This window comes from Phocoena sinus, chromosome 2, assembly GCF_008692025.1.
Source record: "Phocoena sinus isolate mPhoSin1 chromosome 2, mPhoSin1.pri, whole genome shotgun sequence".
NCBI lineage: Eukaryota > Metazoa > Chordata > Mammalia > Artiodactyla > Phocoenidae > Phocoena > Phocoena sinus.
Window position 1 is genome coordinate 1,122,348 of NC_045764.1, and position 19,360 is coordinate 1,141,707.

The window sequence follows — 19,360 nt, forward strand, 5'->3', positions numbered from 1 at the left end:
TTCTCCCTATCATTCTCCACTCTTCTCCATAGCACTTACTATTATCCAAATTACCGTATCAGTTATTTATGTTTGTTTTTTCCCACTCGAATATAAGCCCCAGGAGAGTACAGATTTTTGTCTGTATTGTTCATTGATGTATTCCCAGCACTAGTGGGTTCTCAGTAAATTGTTGAGTGAGTAGAAGGAAGGATAAGTTGCGTGTAGGTAAATTTGGCTATTTTGAGGCAGGAGGAAATTTCCATTTGGGGGCTTCGGTTTAGGAGGAAGGAGGTGCTATCTTCTGAAAGTGAAGGGGAGGCAGCACAGTGAGAGGAGAGTGGAAGTTAGAGAAACATTTTGGAGTAGATGAGGGGGTTGAAGAGAGAAATGTCTAAGATTGCCTGGCTGTACTGAGGGTCCGTCTATTTGGCGATCATGAGATTTTAGAGGAATCAGTCTATTCAGAAGTTCACTCAACAGCCTTCAGCAGCATGCAGCTGCTTTCAGGTACTGAGAAAGTGAATAGTTGGGTTAATCGAGGCTGAAGTTTTCCCAGAGGCAAAGGATGTAGGGTATAGTTCTCAATCTTGGCTGCACTTTGTTATCTATCACTGGGAGAAACTTTAAAAAACCAAAAACGGGCAAGTTGTAAATCCAGAACTTAGCTCAGCTGTGAATACATGAGTCAACAAGGATCCTGGGGGTGTGTGGGGAGGGTGGGAATCCCAGGACCTGCTGATTCCATTATTTACGCTATTACCCCAGCTTAGAAGGATATACCATATACTGATATGATGCTGTCCTGGAAGTTTTTACTCCCCTTTTCTAAATCATAATTTTTGTTGCATTTTTGCTATTTTTCAACATAGTTGAATGAAAGCCTCAGATCACAAACCTGAGAACACAAAGGGTCTCCTTTTAGTTATGTATTGCACTTAGTTAAAACATAAACTCCATAGGAGCAGAGACCAAGTGAATTTGCTTAATACTATGTTCCCAAGACGTGATACACAGAAACTCAGTAACGCTTTTTTCTGAATGAATGAATGATATCCACCAGCAGTGGAGTTACGTATGTGCCACGTGCTGCTAAATTATTTACGGAAGTTCATTAACGTTTTACAAACAGCCCTACACCCTACCAAGTCAATTTTAGGGATAAGGAGGCATAACCTCTGAGACTCTGGCAATTTGCCCAAGGTTACACTGCTCGTCCGTCAGTAATGTAGCCAGAGCTCCACATTATGTCACTCTGATTCCAAAACCCATGCTTTTAAACACTAGACTGTGCCAAGTTGAGAGAAGGGCAAGGACAGAGAAAAAAGATAGAAAGGAAAAGTGCTTGGTAAAAATTTCAGAGAATGTATTCTTATTTTGTGACCCTTTAAAAATGTTAGCAAACCTTTTAAAGTCTCTTTTACAACTAGAGGCCTGATGACGTGACTTTGATTCTTCCTCCACCAATAGGGTCACACTAACATCAGGGTCACCTATGGCCTTTTGGCTGATAGATCTCCCCCATAATGGTTGATATGTGTTAATTTATTGGCTGAAATATGGATATTGCTGCTCATTCACAAATTTGAGATCTCTCATTCAACAGAAATGCAAGTAGTCTGCATAAGATTTGCTACATATGCAAATTTATATAAATTTTCAAATGTTACCTTTTACAATATTTTATGAGTATTAGGAATAATCCAGCTTTACTCCCATTTAATTTGTGACAGCAGGACTCAATTTATAATTCTGTTCTTTAAGAAAGCAAGCAGAAATAAACCCATGTTATCTTTTTCTTTGTGAGAATTATAATATTTTGCTATTTTCTTTGTATATATTTTTGTAGGTAAATATTCTTTCACTCACCAAATATTTATCTGATTCTGTCACACAGAACCTTCATTCTAGTGGGAGACAACCAATAAACAAAATACGCAACATATTATGTGGCAAGAGGTACAGGAAAAACAGAGCAAGGTAAGGGAGAGAGATGGTGGTGGGGTGCTGTTTACATAGTTCTCAGAGTTCAGACCTTTCTGATGAGAGATTTAAGCAGAGACCTGAAGAAGTGACAGTGTGAGCCAATTGGGTACCAAGGAGAAGAGCATTCAGGCAGGAGGACACTAGTGCAGAGGCCCTGAGACAGAGACGTGCTCGGTATAGTGGAGGAAAGTGGAGGATGGAGTGGCGGGAAAAGATTGAGCACGCAGAAATGTCATACTGGATGTGAAACCAGAGGTAATGTGGGCGGGAGTGGTTTACGCAGGGCCCTGCAGATCACGGTAAGAGTGGCAGACCACGGCTTCTGTTCTGAGTGAGATGGGAAGCCATCAGTGGGCTTTAAGATAGGAACGATGCTGACTCTCAAAGGGATCACGCTGACCGCTGCCGTGAGTGAGGAGATGACGTGGAAGCAAGTGTAGAAGTGGGAGACCAGCCCGGTGGCCTTTGCTATTGTCCAGGTGTAAGAAGACGTGGCTTGGATCAGAGTGGCTGTGATGGAGGTGGTGAGCTGAGCTCAGATGCTGGGTATATTTTTAAGATAGCGCTGGTGGGATTTGCTGATGGAGTGGATGTGAGGTGTGAAAGAATCCAGGATGACTCCGAAGTTTTTAGTCTGGAAGAATGGAGTTGCCATTTCATGAAACAGGGAACACTAAATCACAGTTCTCTGGTGGGGTGGGAGGGGGGTTAACAGTCTGGTTTAGACGATATTAAGTCTACCACGCCTATTAGACATTCAAGCAGTGCTGTACAGTAGGCAGTTAAGTGCGAGTCTAGTGTTTAGGGGAAAGGCGTGGGCTGGAGATTCAAACGTGGGTTTCTTTTGGCCAGAGATCTGGATGGGGCTGCTGAGGGAGAAAGAACAGAGAGGAGAAGCAGTCCAAGTTGTGAGATCTGAATCCCGGGCTACTCCAGCATTTAGAGGCTGGAAAAAGAGGGCAACCAGCAAGGGGACTAAGTAACAGTCATTTAGGAAGCAAGAGAGAAATACAGAATGGAATTCTGGCAGGCAAGCAAAGGGGCTTCAGGAGGAAGAGAGTAAGTCATCAGCTGTGTCAAATGCTGCTGCCAGGTGGAGTGACATGAAGACTGAGAAACGAAAGTGGGATTTGAGAGCGTGGAGGCTCCCAGGATCCGGAGCCTGAGTTTCAGTGGAGTCTGGGGGTCAAGTCTGACTTGTGGGTTAGAGAGAGAGCAGCAGACGCGCAAATGAAGTCCTTCTGTATAGGAGACCAGGTCAGAGCAATGGGGTAGTATTTGGAAGGAGATATGATCACGATTTTAGCTATTAAAATCTTTACAAGTTGACGGGAAAATCTGCTAAGGAAAGAGGACAATTCCAAGAGTAAAATGGAACTCAATGCAAAAGTGGCAATTTAGGTCTTGGACGGGAATTTGGACCATCCATCCAGTTATGGAGGCTAGCAGTGTATTCAGATGGAGGAAGGTTGGTAGATGCAAGGTGGGCGTGGGCTAAAGCTGTTACAGATTTCTGATTCCATCTATCATCTCAAGAAGCAACACAGCAAGGACTGGGGATGTACCATCAGATTTAGAAGAGGTGAAACAGCTGTTGAAGAGGGCAGGGTAGACAGATCAGGGAAGTTAGTGGGAGGGGGGTGAGGAACCCAGGGAGCTCTTTTCAGAGTTAGTAAGGTGTTATGTTTTCCTCACGCATGCAGCGAATTGAGCAGGGCTGTGGGTTAGATATGTAAAGTGGAGGGAGAAGGCAAGGATGGAAGGTATTTCCAAAGGAGGACTCACAACAACAGATAATGGAATCTAAAGTAGGCGACGAGATGAGATTTTTTAAAATGCGGGTAACATTTGGACGTGTCCTTTAGTAACAGTCGATTCTCATTATCTGAGAGAGCTGTGTTCTATAAAGTCACCGGGAACGCTAAACTTCTCCTGGAGGAGCAAAGGGTTAGGTTCCTAAGATCCTGCGGTCACATTTTCGTCAACTGACCAATACCTAACTTTGTTTATGTGAGTTCCTGTTTAGACATCTTATGTACTGTTGATTTATCAGCACTGACCTCATCACGGCCAAGAGCACTAATGATAACCCTAAACAAACACGATGCAGGACACACGTTTTCTCCACAAAGAACACAGCCTTCTTCTGCTTAGGAATACTAGATAGCAGCTTAGCACTACGCCTGGGGTGGGGGTGTGGAGGCACTTAAAACACGAAAGCCACCAGTAAAAAGCACAAAAAAATTGCTAAAAACATGACACTGTATGTACTGTGAAGAGCACATCTGTTTACAGCGCAAGAGCTGATATAACAAGGCTGAGTGTCGTCTCCTTTAACCTCAGTAGTGCCTGTCAGGCAAGTCACATTTTTCACTGTGCACATCCACGAACCCTTGGATACTGATTCGGGGATTACAAATACATTGCAGTGAGCAGGTGAATTTGCAGTCATGGAACGTGCGAATAACGAGGACCGACTGTACACTGCCTAGAGCTGTTTGCTGCGTGTTTCAGCCCGGTTTGCTGCTTTTGATCAAACGGTATATAACAAGTTCAGCAGACATATGATCATCAAACAAAGAATTAATAATAAATTTTGCTGCCAGCTTTCAAAAAGTTTCTGCATGAGATTTATGTATTACTTTCTGTACTCTTCCAATATGACGTCTTTCGTCTTCAGAGCAGTTGTCACAAAAGTGTTTAGAAACTGCACTTAAAAGACTCCGTTTTTTCTTTTCGTTTTTTCCTCATTTCAGTCACTGGCAGTTTTGTTCTTAGTTACTGACACCTTCGGTGGGCCTTAAGTGGACTTTACTAGTCCTCCCAAACAGCAATAATCTTGGGTTTTGGCAGGTAAATGTGACAAATAAGGCTACGTAATTTTTTTTTTTTCTTTTTCCATCAGCTGAGATTTCTGGGCCTTCTTCCCCGCATCATCCCACCTCTTCATTAGGTCAGCCATAATTAACTGGTTGGATACCAATTAAATCAGTTCTTCGGAAGGACCTTGTTTCTTCTGATTTGTTTCCTACCTTGCCTCTTTCTTCCATGTAATCTGTTGTATGTTTAGTGTATGTTTATTACACTTCATTCAGTGTTGCCTTACAAGAAGTTTAGAACAGGAGAAATAAAACCACCTGAATACCACCGCCGTCCAGGAAAGCCCAGCTGGGGGGACAGAGTTGATTTTCTCCTTCCCAACGTGCCGACGCTGCTACTGTGCCTGGAGCGCGCTAACAAATTCCCTTGACAGCAATTTCCTTAGCACTCCCCAGGCCTCCATTCACATGCAGAACCTCCAAGCTACCGCACGTGAGCAAAGAGGAACCAAAAGAGAGAAAAATGGGAAACGAAGAAAGGAGACGGAAGGGAGGGCACGGCTAGGGGTGGAAAACAGTAAACAACACTTTTTCCAAGGTCCCCCCTCCCCCACGCGTGCAGGCGCATCGCGCGTTTCCAATCAGCGGCCCAGGCGGCGCTCGCTCTTTCCCCACGGACCCCCCCCCGACCCGGGGGGCGCAGGCCCACGGGCTCCGGGCGCTCCGCGCAGTGACCCGGAACGCACGCCGCCCTCGCCCCGCGCTTCCGGCGGTGACTTACTTCTAAGACGCCGACGGCCCAGGGGCGCGCCCTGCCCACCCCAGGCCGCCGCGCGGGCCTCCGGGGCAGCTCGCGTCCCCGCGCGCGGAGCGGGCGCCTGGGCGAGCGTCCGCCCGCCGCCCAACCAGGGGCTTCCCGGCCGGAGCCCGCAGGGGCGGGGGCGGCGGCCCGCGCGCTCCTGCGGGACGCCTCCCCGCCCCGCGCCGCCGGGCGCACGCGCAGCAGCGCAGCCGCCCTTATTAAGTCCGCGATGGCTCCTCGCGCGCCCCACCGGCCTCCTCCCGAAGGCGCCGCCCGCCCCGCGCGCCCCGGGGCCCCCGGGACCAGCCTCGGGCGGCTCCCCGAGCCGGACTACCCCTAAAGTGGAAGGGCGGCGGCCGGACGCGCGTGTGCGAGCCCGCAGCGGCGACCGGAAAGAGCGGACGGGTCGCGAGGAGGCGAGCCAGGCCGCGGAGGAAGAGGAGGGCCGCGGCGAGCCGAGGTTTGCCGAAGGCGGCGTTCCGGAGCGCGCGAGGGTGGGAGAGGAGGAGCGCGGCGGAAAGTGCCGAGGGTTTCCGAAGGCCGCAGCGGCCGAGTTGCCCGGATGTAGTTGGTGGAGCGGCAGCGGCGGCACCAGCGGCGGCGGCGGCAGGAGGAGGCGGCGGCGGCGGAGGAGGAGGACCCGGCGGCGGCGGCGGCGGGGGGAGGAGGGGTAGTGGCGGCGGAGCGGGAGGAGGCAAAGGCGGAGGACGCAGTCGCTGCGCGCGGGGCCGAGCCGGACGCATCTTGGTGCCCCCTCCCCCGGTTCGCCGCTGCCCGGCCTGAGCCGAGCCGAGCCGAGCTGAGCGTGAGCGTGGTGCGGACGGAGGGGATGGCCCGGGAGCGCCGGCGCCAGTGACGGGGAGGTGCTGAGCGTCGCCGAGGGCGCGCCGGGCCCTGCGCCGCCCGCCGCCTGCGCGCCCGCCCGCCGCCCGGTCCGCGGCCGCTCCCCGTCCCCGACACACGCTCACAGGCCGGGCATTGATGGTAATGTATGCGAGGAAACAGCAGAGACTCAGTGATGGGTAAATCGTCTTTTCGTTTCGGGGCAGCGGGGCGGGCGGCGGGGGGGCGGCTGCTCCTTATCTGGGCCGGCCTCGCCGCCATTTTTGTTGTTAACCCTGATCCGGAGCAGCCGGGAGGGGGAGCGGCCGCGCGGGCGGCGGGCGGCGGCGGGCGCGAGTGTGCGTGTGCGCGCGGGCGGGCTCCGGGGGCTCCGCGGGGGGGGCGCCGGGGCCCCCGGCCTCAGGCCGCCTCTCTTCCTGTTTTCCAGCTGTCACGACCGGCGGGGGGACGCGCAGCCTTACCAGGTACCCGCGGGCCGGGAGCGGGCCGGAGGGGCCGGCGGGGCCGGCGGGGCGGCGGGGCCGGCGGGGAGGGAGGAGCCGCTACTCGAGCGCAGGCTTCGCGAGCCGCTGCAGGCCCTTCGGGGCCACGGCTCCGCGGCGCCCGCAGCCTGCGCTCGGCCCCCGCGGCGCTCGCCGGCGAGGTGTGGGCGCTCATCTTGACAGGTGACTGGAGGAAGCGCAGCTCCGCGTGGCGAACGGAGCCCTTCTCGGCCGGGCGGGGCCGGACTCGGGCCTCTGGGCGGGAGGGACTCGGTGGGGCGAGGCGCGGGGGCCTCTGGAGCCACGCTCCTTTGTAGCGGGGCGACGAGAAGTTGCCGGAAAGGTGTCCAGAGTAGACGCGAGGCTGGGGCGAGGCTGCCGACGGGTTTGCGACTCCTGGGCGCGCGGTGGAGCGCTCTCCCTTCGCAGTTTGTTTTCGGGGCGGCTAAGTGCATTGCTAGTGGAAGATGGCGCTTTTGTTCCTGCCGGAGTTGAGGTCTTTGGGTGCTGGGGCAGCCGCTCTAAGTAGGGAAGGTGCTTCTAGTGTGTGCCTACGGCGGCTGCACGTAAACCTGTAATTAAAAAAAAAAAAAAAAAAAAAGTCCTGGTAGAAGTGGCCCCTGGTTCCGGCGGTGGGGTGGGTCTCGGACATGGTTGGCAGCGTTCAGATGACACTAGAAGGAAATACTTTCTGCGTCTGATCCCTTACCGGGTAGGAGAGCAGGTTTCTAAGCTGACGGTAGTGTTACTGGCCAGCATGATTTGTTAAAAGCCCAAGTTAAAAACCCTAGGCCCCCTGATGTGCAAAACAGTGTTCATTAGTTTGCATAAGTCAGAGGTCAAACCCTGTTGAGCCGGGTCCTCCAAAGCATAATTGATGATGCGGTTTGAAAGACTGCCATGTCGTGGTTGTCTCACATACGTTATTGCGAGGGAGTTCCATTAAGTTCCACCGTGATAGGTCAGAAGTATCAGCCAGCGTTTCTTTCTGCCTCTTAAAATTATTTCCCGCACCTGCAAGAGCAGTGAAGTCAGGTCCCAAATGCTTTACATGGGTGAGTCCAAGCATTGGAGAAAGTGGCGCTTTTGTGTTGTTGGATTGCAGAAACCTGTGCCTGCTTGCTGATATCTTGTGTCTAGCGTAGCAGTTGCAGAGCAAAAACGGGATGACGGTAGTACTCTCCTTTAGATTAAACTTTCTAATTCCCAGAAAAATTTATTGAGGAGTTAATTTACCAAAGTGTCTGATTTCTTGTATTTACAAGGTAATTAGTGGAGTGGATCTTTTTTTTTTTGAATGCGGTATTTTGATTTGTATGAGGAGCCTTACTCTGTAACTCTTAGTCATTTAGGTCTTGTTTGAGTAACTTAAAGACAGACTTGGAAAAGGAAATATTAATTTTCTTGATACAAATTCATAAAACGGAATGAAGTTAATACGCCAAGTTTTACAGTAGAACTAACCCAGAAAGTTGAGTTCAATGTTTTAATTCTCTTATTTTTTGGGGGGTGATGTTTTACAGGCACTTAAGTATTCATCGAAGAGTCACCCCAGTAGCGGTGATCACAGACATGAAAAAATGCGAGACGCCGCAGATCCTTCACCACCAAATAAAATGTTGCGGAGATCTGATAGTCCTGAAAACAAATATAGTGACAGCACAGGTCACAGTAAGGCCAAAAATGTGCATATTCACAGAGTTAGAGAGAGGGATGGTGGTGAGTAGCTTTTTGGTTGAAACTTTCACATGTTGGTTTTTCATGATAATTCTGTATAAAACAAAAGGTGTCAGTCATGTTTCCAGCTTGCAGACGTTACTGTATGGTTATGTCATCAGAATATTTTATTTTTATTTATGTGATTCCCAAACAAGTGATGTAGAGGTAACAGATGCTGACCTGAGGATCCAAAACTGGACTCCAGTAGCTGATAGAGAATGCATTTATGAATGTAGCCTACCAGTACTTTATTAATGGTGAGGGAAATGCAGGACGTTTTTCCAAGAAAGGAACTTTCACCTCTTCAAGTAAAGATTTCAGTTTATTTGGCTTGGTTTATTTTGAGATCTTTGTTTCTGCTTGAATTTTTTTTTTTTTTTTAAGGAGTTCAGACGTGTCTGCTAATGGTGAAGTGCGAATTTTAAAATTTAGGTATTTTGAGACAGTTCACAGGTTAAAAAAACCATTTGTGATTCAGAAAATTTTTCTTAACTTTTTGCTGTGAACACTTAAATGAGATTTTTCCTGTTCCCTAGGATCTTATTAATGTAACTTGTATATTTATTCACATATTCACCTTGTTAAAAGCCTCAGTGGTATAAGGGTAACTTAAGCTGTTCCTTTGCCCTCAAGTTCTTTGTGGTAGGTGGAAGGCCAAGAAAAAAAGTTAAACTCTTAACTGTTTTCAGACTTAAATGTGGCCAAAATAATCAGATTTCATGTCTAAAGAATGCATTGAGGGATAAACCAATTTCCCTGAGGCAATTAATCTCTATTTTTCCCTGCTATAAGATCTTAAAGTGCTTAATAGATAACGTGTTCGAAATAAATATACCCTATTGATTGTGCCTTCATAAACTTCTAAGGAAACTCGGTAGTCTCACATGGCTTTCTGTCTGATTTTCAACTAGCTTCTCAATATTTTGCTTTTACTTCAAAAAAAAAAAAAATCCTGCATCTTCTGGTTCTCCCTTTTGCCTCCTAGGGTAGAAGTCAGCTATACTCAGTATGATGAGATATTGAGAAACATCGGTCTCCTCTGTATATAATTACTGGGTTGAGGAAATTAATAATGATCAGAAGATTGCATTGAGATGGAATATTTGGATGGTTATTGAATGGGAGGGGAATATAGTTCTCCATTAAATATAGTATAGTTTTGTGCTACTTACACAGATAATCTGTATATTTGTTTGTAAGTAACAGCAGATGCGTTTGGTTATTTAGCGTTACAAGTTCTTGGACAGAATTACTTAAACTATTAACGTTTTTAATTTTGTAGGTAAGTTTTCATAGTGTATGTGTAGTCAAGATGATCCTATTGGGCTTCCCTGGTGGCGCAGTGGTTGGGAGTCCGCCTGCCGATGCAGGGGACACGGGTTCGTATCCCGATCCGGGAAGATCCCACATGCCGCGGAGCGGCTGGGCCCGTGAGCCATGGCCACTGAGCCTGCGCGTCCGGAGCCTGTGCTCCGCAACGGGAGAGGCCACAACAGTGAGAGGCCCATATACCGCAAAAAAAAAAAAAAAAAAAAAGATGATCCTATTACCAACCACTCTTCTGTAGTGGATTTCATTTCAAATGTTAGCTCTTAGAAGGCAGTACTGTTTGCACTGTATTTTGCTTTATCTTTAAAATTTTGGTGACTGACTAAGTAGGATGTGGCACCTCATCTCCTTGTGGATAAGTATCCCAGGTTCTCTTAGTGATTCTGATCTGGTTAATCTATCATGTATCCCCAAATCCAGGAAGGAGGGCATTTTAAGTACTCTAGGAAACTTCTGTAAATGCTTTCATACATTTACAGTGAATCCTGCCTGGTAAATTCTTTTACAGGTGAAATAATCCCAAGAACATCTTGTTGCTCATTCATTCAGCAAACATTGGGCATCTGCTATGTGTCACCAGTTGTGTGGTATTCCTGGAAGTAATGCTAAGATGTGATCCTGGCCTTGAAGCTATTCTTAAAGGTGCTGACTCTGGAGAGCTGGTGGTGGTGGTCGAGCTGCTTGCTTTTTCTGTACTTTTTCTTTCTTCATTTTGATTTTAGTTTTCCTTCCTATGTGTAGTCCAGATATTTCTTGTTTGCTTTTAGTTTCCTTTTTATTTGCATCTGCTTGCTGATGGTTCTTTAGCTCCATTTGTAAAGAAACTTATTTTTCTGATCTAGTCACTTGCTCAGTTAAAACCCCACTTTCTGATTTGCTTTTTTAGCTGTTTGCTTTTCTTTCTCTGGAGCCTTTTAACTAATACTAACTTCATCCCTGACTGTATCGTCTCTCATATACCTGGCTACCATATTACTTTACACTAGATAGGAATAATAATGAATACCATAAAATCAAATCTACATTCTTGAGCTCAGAGTGCATCTTTGATGTTAATTCTGTGTTTTAAAGATGTGAAGTGGTTCTTCCCTCAGTTAATACTGATATATTTAGTCATTATACTTTGACTCCAGGTGTTTTTTTGTTTTTTTCTTGCTAATGAGTTTGAAACAGATTTTAAAGGGAATATGTAATTTTATTACAGGCATTTTTATTCCCTGAGATTTTTATCTTTAAATATGAATTCAGGGCTTCCCTGGTGGAGCAGTGGTTGAGAGTCCGCCTGCCGATGCAGGGGACACGGGTTCGTGCCCCGGTCCAGGAGGATCTCACGTGCCGCGGAGCGGCTGGGCCGTGAGCCATGGCCGCTGAGCCTGCGTGTCCGGAGCCTGTGCTCCGCAGTGGGAGAGGCCACAACAGTGAGGCCCGCGTACTGCAAAAAAAAAAAAGAAAAAATATATATATATATACATATTTTACATAAATGTCCACATAACAGTCAAAACCGTTATCCAAAGTGAAATGCAAGTGAGTTGGATTATCTGTGCACTCAGCATTTGTAAGTAACAACTTAATGTAAAAACAGGTTACTATATTTATTGAACTAATTTCAAATTGATATTTATTTTAGGATTTAAAAAAAAAAATCTAATAATTTTAATAAGTACCTAATTTAAGGATGTGTGTACCCCCTGCCAAATGGGGCTTTACTGGCATCTGTCCACATCACAGCGTATTTTTTTTCAGTAATTCACTAAATTTCTTCCATGGCACCTTGGATTTCCTTGAAAAGTGCCAATTCAGAGTAATATATAAAATGACTTTAAGGTATATCATAAGTCAGAAAGCAGGGATTGAGGAGGATCGTCACTCTCAGAAATCTGCAGCTAAAAAGGATTTATTCCAGCTTTGTATGTGCAGTTAAAAGAATTGGAGGTTTTTATCCCGTAGGATTTATGAAAGGGAATGTAGATTATCTGTTGTAATTAAGGGAAATTTTGTGACATTACAACTTACCTAGAAGGTTGTTTAACTTGGTGGAATAAGTTATTTTTATATATTCCCTGATCTATCTGCAAAATATCTTTTGTTTAAAAATAACCAAAAACAAGAATCTTAAGGTACACTGGATTTGTTTTTATAGCTTAGACATGTTTTTAAAGGTGCAGGTTACATCCCCCCACTTTAGAAGTATGACAGTACAATACTGGTTGAACTTGTACTTCTGTGGAATTTTAAAACTCTTTCCATTTCATTAAAGTATGTTTTTCTTAAACGAAACTAGTCCTGAGGATAATTTTACCAAGTAACTTTAAGAATGTTGATAGTACAAATGAGTTGAGGAACGAAGGATGTCTTTACAAGGATTCTGTAAAGCTGTTCCACAGAACTTCAGCCTCTCGGGGGTTGTCCCATTTTTCTCATCATCCTTCTACGAATTAACTGTCAGAAACATACTTGTTAGAAACATCTTTTTTGGGGAGATAGCTGCATTGGTTAATTGAAAAATATTCTTTATCGGCTCCCTGATTGGTGGGACTTAACAGTGATTTTGCATAGCTTTTGAGTTAGCATTCATATACCTTTGAGTACAAAGGAAAAATTGCCCGTAGTGGTTACATTTCTAAAGATGTTAAAGTTTTTAGCTGCATAATGAAAGCTTTTATTTTTTTGTCATTTAGCTATATCTGGAGAAATTTGGAAATGTATTTAATACAGTTGTCAAATGACAGTTACTGTAACATTTGAAGGAATTGTTCAGTAGGGAGTATTTGGGGATAATTGGTGTTTTTACAGTTTTTAAAGTATGATTTAGTAATGCTTTAGTATTTTCACATTAAATAATAGACTGATAATTGCACAGTATGGTCTTACGGTTATTCATATAACTTTACATTTGGAATAAAACGAAATATGCTGTACATTTGTAATGTTAGAAAGTACTATAAAAATGAACAGTCTCATTTGATCCTCATTGACCTTGGAAGGTAGATAGTACAGATAGTATCCCGGTATTACAGTTTATAGATGAGGGAAGATTTACTTTTATGAAAGGAACTCATAGTGACAGATTAGTCTAGAAATTAGTCCTCTCTACTCTGGTAACTTGTGTACACTGTTGGAGATGAAACATTCAGGCATATTTGAACTTTATTTGGTGGGTGTTTACTGTATTACAAATTAGTATAAAGATGACTTGTACCTTAATGCTCCGGATACATCTTAACAAATTATAGTAGGTGTGCATGTGTGTGTGTGTGGGGGGGGGGTTGTGGTTGTGTGGTGTGTGTGTGTAGTTTTAGACCAGATGATCATGTTAGTGTACTTTTAAAAATAAGTTTTAATGGGAAAGCTTGCCAATTTTACTAGGAAGAAGCCATTTTTCTCAAGTTAAGCCCTCGTATACAGAGGCTTGTTTTCAAAGCAACTTGGAAATTTCATACAGAATCTAAAATTTACTGATACTTGAATTAAGTGTTTTTCTGTCTAGTGAACATAGATAAGTATTACCTATTTTTATTGGTCCAGTGTATATATAGTAAGGTAATAAACTAGGCAGATAGGTTTGCATTGGGTTTCCATAGGAAATAGGTATTCCATTTCAAGAGGAACAGAGTAAGGTTGGTGGATAAACAGTTTTAATATTTCAACTCTTCAGTATTCCTTAATTTTAGGAAATACATGCTCTAAACATTTGTGCGTGTGTTTGGACACATACCATGTCATTTGTCTTGTAGTCATCACATTTTAACCTATTTGTTATTCTTAAAAAGGTGGTTATTATGTATTTATGATACAATGGATTTCAATTTCACAATCAAAAATATTTTGGAATGGTTTACTTTGATCTTTTAAGGCAGTCTCAGTTGAACTGTTATAGTTGTGCAAGATGTATTTAAAGTTCTTGGTGTAGCATACTTAGGATTTCTGGTCCATAATTCACAGAAAATTTATATATTCTAGGTTGTCTTCCTGGTGAGGCTCTGTTTGTCTTACTCTGTTGTGCAGAATGGTTTTGATTTATGTAGGGAACCATTTTGTTGATGCTGGAAAGAGTGGAGCTAGCAGTGAGCTGGGGTATCTTGGTAGAGATTCTGTACCTGGGACCACATCTGTACCTGGACTCTGCTTCTGCGACCCTGTGCTCAGAGCTGGAGATACTGTTCGGCAGTCATTTCAAAACCAGTTATTTAGGGCTTGAAAATACATCTTATGAAGACGCTCCTTTTTATGATTTATATGATGCTTCGTAATCTCGAAAGCCCTTTTACATTGTTTTTCACCTGGTCCCATAACCCATTGAATTAGGCTGATCAGGATTATTCCTGTTTTACTGATGAACATGTAATCTAATTATTTAGCCTACTATTGTTGAAAGTAGAAAGCAAGTCTTTTTGCTACACATAAAACCTTACCTCTACCTTAAAGTTGTATTCCAGCTGTAACCGCTTAGTACACATCTTCCTGGACCTACAGTGGGGTTACTTCTCGATAAACCCATCAAAAGTTGAAAATATCGTAAGTTGGAAATGCATTTAATACATGTAACCTACCTTAAATGTGCTCAGAACACTTACACGAGCACAATTTTGGGTAAAATCATCTAACAAAGCCTGCTTTACAGTCAAGTGTTGAACGTCGCGTGTAACTTACTGACCGCTGTACTGAGGGTGAAAAGCAGAACGGCTGTAAGTGTAGGGGTGGTTCGCCTTCTGGTCACGTGGCTGACTGGGAGCTCCGATCCTGAGGGCGTATCCTACCACATACCGCTCGCCTGGGAGAAGAGCAGAATTCAAAATTACAGGTATGGTTCCCATCGCCTGCCTGTTGGCTTCCACATCATTGTAAGGTCAACAAATCCTAAGTCGAACTGTGGTAAGTCTGGGACCGTCTGTACTTAAAGTAAACCTGTTGTTCCCTCCTCCTCTTGCCTGGACTCTGCAGGAGCCTCTTGAATGGTGTCCCACATCTTTTATGCTTCACACAGCACATAGCCAGAGTAGTCCAGTTAAAATGACAGCTTACATCGCTGTCATGCTCGAGACCCTCCCTTGACTCTGTCACTTACCGAGGCCTGTAATGAGCCCTGTGTAACCTGCTCTCTGGGTACTTCTGTGGCCTATTCCCCTTGTTGGTGCCGCTCCGTCCGCACTGGCCCTGCAGCAGGTTTGTTCTTGTCTCAAGAGTTCTGCACATTATGCGCCTCATCTCTGGGATGTTCATCTTTCTGTATGTCCCCCTGGTGCCGTCTCTCCAGGAGGGTGTCCGCCGAAGTGCCACCCTCTCCCAGAGGCCTTACCTGCCGTTGCAGTCACTCAGACAGCCGTCCTGTCATCGCCTGTCCTTCCCACTGCTTTGTTCCTTCTTTGTACCTAGGTGACCTGATGTTGCCGCCTTGTCATCGTGTTGCAGCACGCGCTCCTGGAAGTTGCCGTGCACAGTGCACCCCACGGTTTTTGGGGGGACGTGGGTGGGGCACAGGACTCCAAGAACACTGTTGGCGGCATGTTAGGAAGAGGGCGGCCTTGCGAAGATCTTGCACAGCTTCGTTAAACGGTCAAGGAGTACACTATCGACGCAGTAGATGCGGCATTTTACCTTGACGAAGACCTGAAGTTAGTAGCTTGTGGAAGGGCTGCAGTCGTGAGTTACTCTCAGGTGATGGAAGGAGGGTTATCTGAAATAACCCTTTGAAAATTGTCACCGACTGTGGATGGATGTGACCCGTAACTCGGACGCTGAGCTGGGGTAGCTGGCAGGTATTAGAGGCGTACGTCTCTGTGCCATGAATCCCTGTGTAGCTTGGTCCAGCTGGGTGCAGCTCGTGTTTCTCCCGGGTGAAATTGCTTGTAGGTAAGTGGGGAAATCTGTGTCATGCTCAGGTAGTTTCCTGGTAAATCAACAGTGCTCAAACAAATTTGCATTTTTCGCCACGTGTTACAGCAGGACTGACAGTTTTGCTTGTCCTCTGGAATATACTCCACCAGAACAGGGAGTAAATTTGTTGATTTTATCCCCTTGTATCCCTGTTGCCTAGAACAGTGCCTAACACCTTGGCAGGTTTTAGTAAATGGGTAGATGAAAGACTATTGGGATTGTCAGGATTGAAAGGGAAATGAAACTGGTTTTCTGGAATAGTGTTTCCCAGACGTGCGTGTGCGTGCTGAACATCTGGGGATCTTGCTAAAGTGCATTTTCTAGCTCAGCAGTTCTGGGGTGGGGCCCAAGGGTCTGCCTTTCTAACAAGATCCCAGATGTTGCCATGTCGTTGGCTGCACGTGAGTGGCAAGGTGTTAGAGCAGCACTGCCCAGCAGAAGCAAAGTGAGCCACAAAGGCAAGTTTTCTAGTGGCGCCGTTGAAGTAGAAGTGAGCTTTAGTGTATTTTGTATAACCTGGCGTATCCAAAATATTCTCACTTTGGCATGCACTGGATGTTTTAAAAACTATTAAGATTTTTTTTTATAATCCTTTTTTTGTGCAAAGTCTTTGAACTCTGGTATTTTATGCTTATAGCATATTTCAGTTGGGACTGGCCACATTTCCTGTGCCTACTTGCCACATGTGGTTAGTGGCTACTGAATTGGACAGCACAGTTCTGGAGAATATGATCACCCTGTTGACCTATTTAGCTTAACACGTTTTCCTATTTTTCTAAAGAAATTTTTTATCCGCTTGATTTCTGAAACAGCATCTTTATGCCAGACAGCGTTGGAGTTAATGGGCCCTTGAACTGTATAATGCTGCTTGTACTACAATTTTTGTTTGTTAGTATGAATTTATTATAGAAAAACTAGAAAATACAGAGAAGGGGGAAAATGAAATCGCCTCAGATCCTGTTGGTAGTTTTCATAGGACTCATTCTTGTGCCATAACTTATGAGAAGGATCCTATACATAGCCTTTGCAGTTCTTATTAAAAATGGTTTCATATTATGGGGCTATTTGGCTCGTCTTCAGTATATGTTCACGGTGGATTCAGTAGACATTTGGTGTCAGCAGTATCAGTCTGAGAGGACTGACCACACATACTTTTAGTTAGTGCTTAGAGAATGTGAATACTTCTCTCTTACCCTTAACCAATGGGTGGAGCCATCTTTCAGTTAGATTTGTGTTTTAGTCCAGTTGCTGATAACGTGTAGCTGGGTGACTTCAGGCATGTCACTTGCTCTGTGTTTTTGTGTCCACTCCCTAGGATTGCAGTGGGGTTGAATGAAAATGACAAACCTTGGAACACTTGTGAAGCATCTAGCCAAGTGCTCAGACTGTGACATAGTACATTATGATGTTTGTTCTTATTCCTGTGACTGAGGAGGAGTTGGTGTCAGACCAGCAGCCCCAGTCTCAAGCTACTGCTTCTTTCTTCCTTCTTCCTTAGGAAGGACCATCCTGGGTATTTCACTTGCCAGGTGAGGGGTCTGATGGGTGAGAGTTACGTACGTGAAGGGGCTACAGGGCCATGCTAGCTTGTTACCTGCTCATCCAGAGCTCTGCAGTTGAGAGATGTTTAGGATTGTTGGAAGGGTAGACCAAAACACACATTTAGGGTAATTACCCCGAATTTGGCTGTCTATTCAAATCACCTAGGAAGCTTTTAGAGCTACAAGTTCCTGACTCCATCTGAATTATCATCAATCAGAGCATTGGGGGGCAGGTGGGGAGGGGAGACTAGAAAACTGAATTTTTAAATAAACACTGGTTTAATTTAGATACATGCAGACTGTAGACCTAGGGAGAGTACGCACAAGAGGAGGAACGCTGAGATGGACATGAAGGAATGTGAATTTTCTCGTTAGGAGTCTAGAAGTCAGAGTGGTTGTTTGCCAGATCATACTGTGTGCTTTCTTGAGTTTCAGAGAACTTTGTTCTCTGTCACCTTCTTTTCTGATGCACAGATAATAGTATAATTTGTATACAGTTACGCATTAAATAGCTCAGTTAGTGTCCTGTGGCATCTAATGTGATGGCCATTGCTCCGGAGTAGAACTAATGCTGGGCAGTGGAGGAGTTTTTAACCAGTATTAGCAGCTGGCCGGGCCAGCAGGATATGTTTGGGTTGTATCTGAAGCTGCCGCTCTTACTTAGATCAAGTGTTCCTGGCACACACACCCCCGTGCAGTCAGGCTTTCTTGAGACAGCCCGGTGCTAAGCTTCATTTGGTTTTTGTTTCTCTGGAACACGGAGCCTTGACCCGAGTTGGCGTGCTCAGGCCGACCTCAGGTGCTAGCAGACCGTCTTCCTGCAGTTGGTTCTGAGGAGTAGAGCGGGCCGTCGAATGATGTGGGGTTAGGGTGCCAGCCAGCCCCCTCCCCCGTAGCCGTTCTATGTATGACTTTATAGTCGAGCGTCCTTACCCGCCGTTCTGCGCTTCAGATTCAACTAACTTCAGCTCGTGTAGTGCTGTGAAATGTGTATATTGGGGAAGAAATCGGCCTGTAGGTGGACCAATGCGATTCAAACCTGTGTTGGTCAAGGGTCAACTGTAATTGCATTTTGAAGGAAACTTAGGATGAGCGTGTTTGATGTATTTAGATAGTGCTAGTCTTTTGGTTTAATCTCTGATTACTTCTGAATTGTATGACGGTGTGCCCGAAGAGCATGGCATCGTGTTGGCATCTTCTGAAGGGCTTTGACCTGTACTATACCCATAGAGCTAGTCCTTTGTGGTAGCTAAAAAGCAATACGAGTAAAAGATGTTATTTTGGAATATTTTGGCTCAGATGAGAAGATCATGGTAAATATTTCTGCATTTAATAATGCATTTGTGAAGAATAAGTTTCCAGACTCTTCCAACTTCATGAAAGTATGTGCTGGTGGTTTATGAAAACATTCATTGAAGCCCTGGGGAAAACATGGGAGTTGGAACACAGTAAGATAGGCTGTTAGAAGTGGTGTTGTCTACTGTCCCACAGCCTTTTCTGTGACGATGTGTCCTGCTGCCTGTTGGTTGCTTATCAGGGTTTTAAAGTATTCGTATTTAATACTCTATGCGTAGAGATGAGTCTCGTTTATCATGGGACATTTAAGTTATAAAGAATATTCTTAAGGGTTAAGTCACAAGGCTGTACTGTCTAAAGCTGTAGACCAACCTCAGTTTTGTATTTTTGTGTAATTATGGTAGTTCCTTTGTAATGTAACTTATATGTCAGTGTTGATTATTTTGCAAAAGTCGACCCAAGGCACTTGGGCCCTCCAGATTTCCTTGTCAGTTTGATTTGGGCTAGATTTATTTATTATTACCTTGACAAGGAGTTGGGTGAGTCCCTGATGCTGACTCTCATAATTTAGGGGTGTTCTTGATTCTTGGGAAGAACAGGTTTTAAAATGTAGCACTCATTTTAGTATTTAAATGTCAAACTTATTTTTAGTGCAGAGATAGGGAATTACTGTTTAGTGTATGTATC

General features: G+C 45.1%; 1 protein-coding gene across 10 annotated transcripts in view; it reads left to right on the forward strand.

The window, feature by feature from the left end:
* The first annotated feature begins 1,647 nt into the window (after positions 1 to 1,647).
* WAC (WW domain containing adaptor with coiled-coil) overlaps positions 1,648 to 19,360 on the forward strand; it is an 88,707-nt gene continuing 70,994 nt past the window's right edge. The window contains exons 1-3 of one of the 10 annotated variants that reach the window (XM_032624293.1): positions 1,648 to 6,046; positions 6,857 to 6,893; positions 8,435 to 8,630. In XM_032624293.1, the coding sequence (XP_032480184.1) occupies positions 5,253 to 6,046; positions 6,857 to 6,893; positions 8,435 to 8,630 (1,027 nt within the window). In that variant the 5' untranslated portion in view covers positions 1,648 to 5,252. Of the gene's footprint in view, positions 6,047 to 6,129; positions 6,609 to 6,856; positions 6,894 to 6,983; positions 7,967 to 8,434; positions 8,631 to 19,360 lie in introns of those variants that run through there. The other 9 variants (XM_032624290.1, XM_032624292.1, XM_032624291.1 and 6 more) reach the window with 9 other exon arrangements.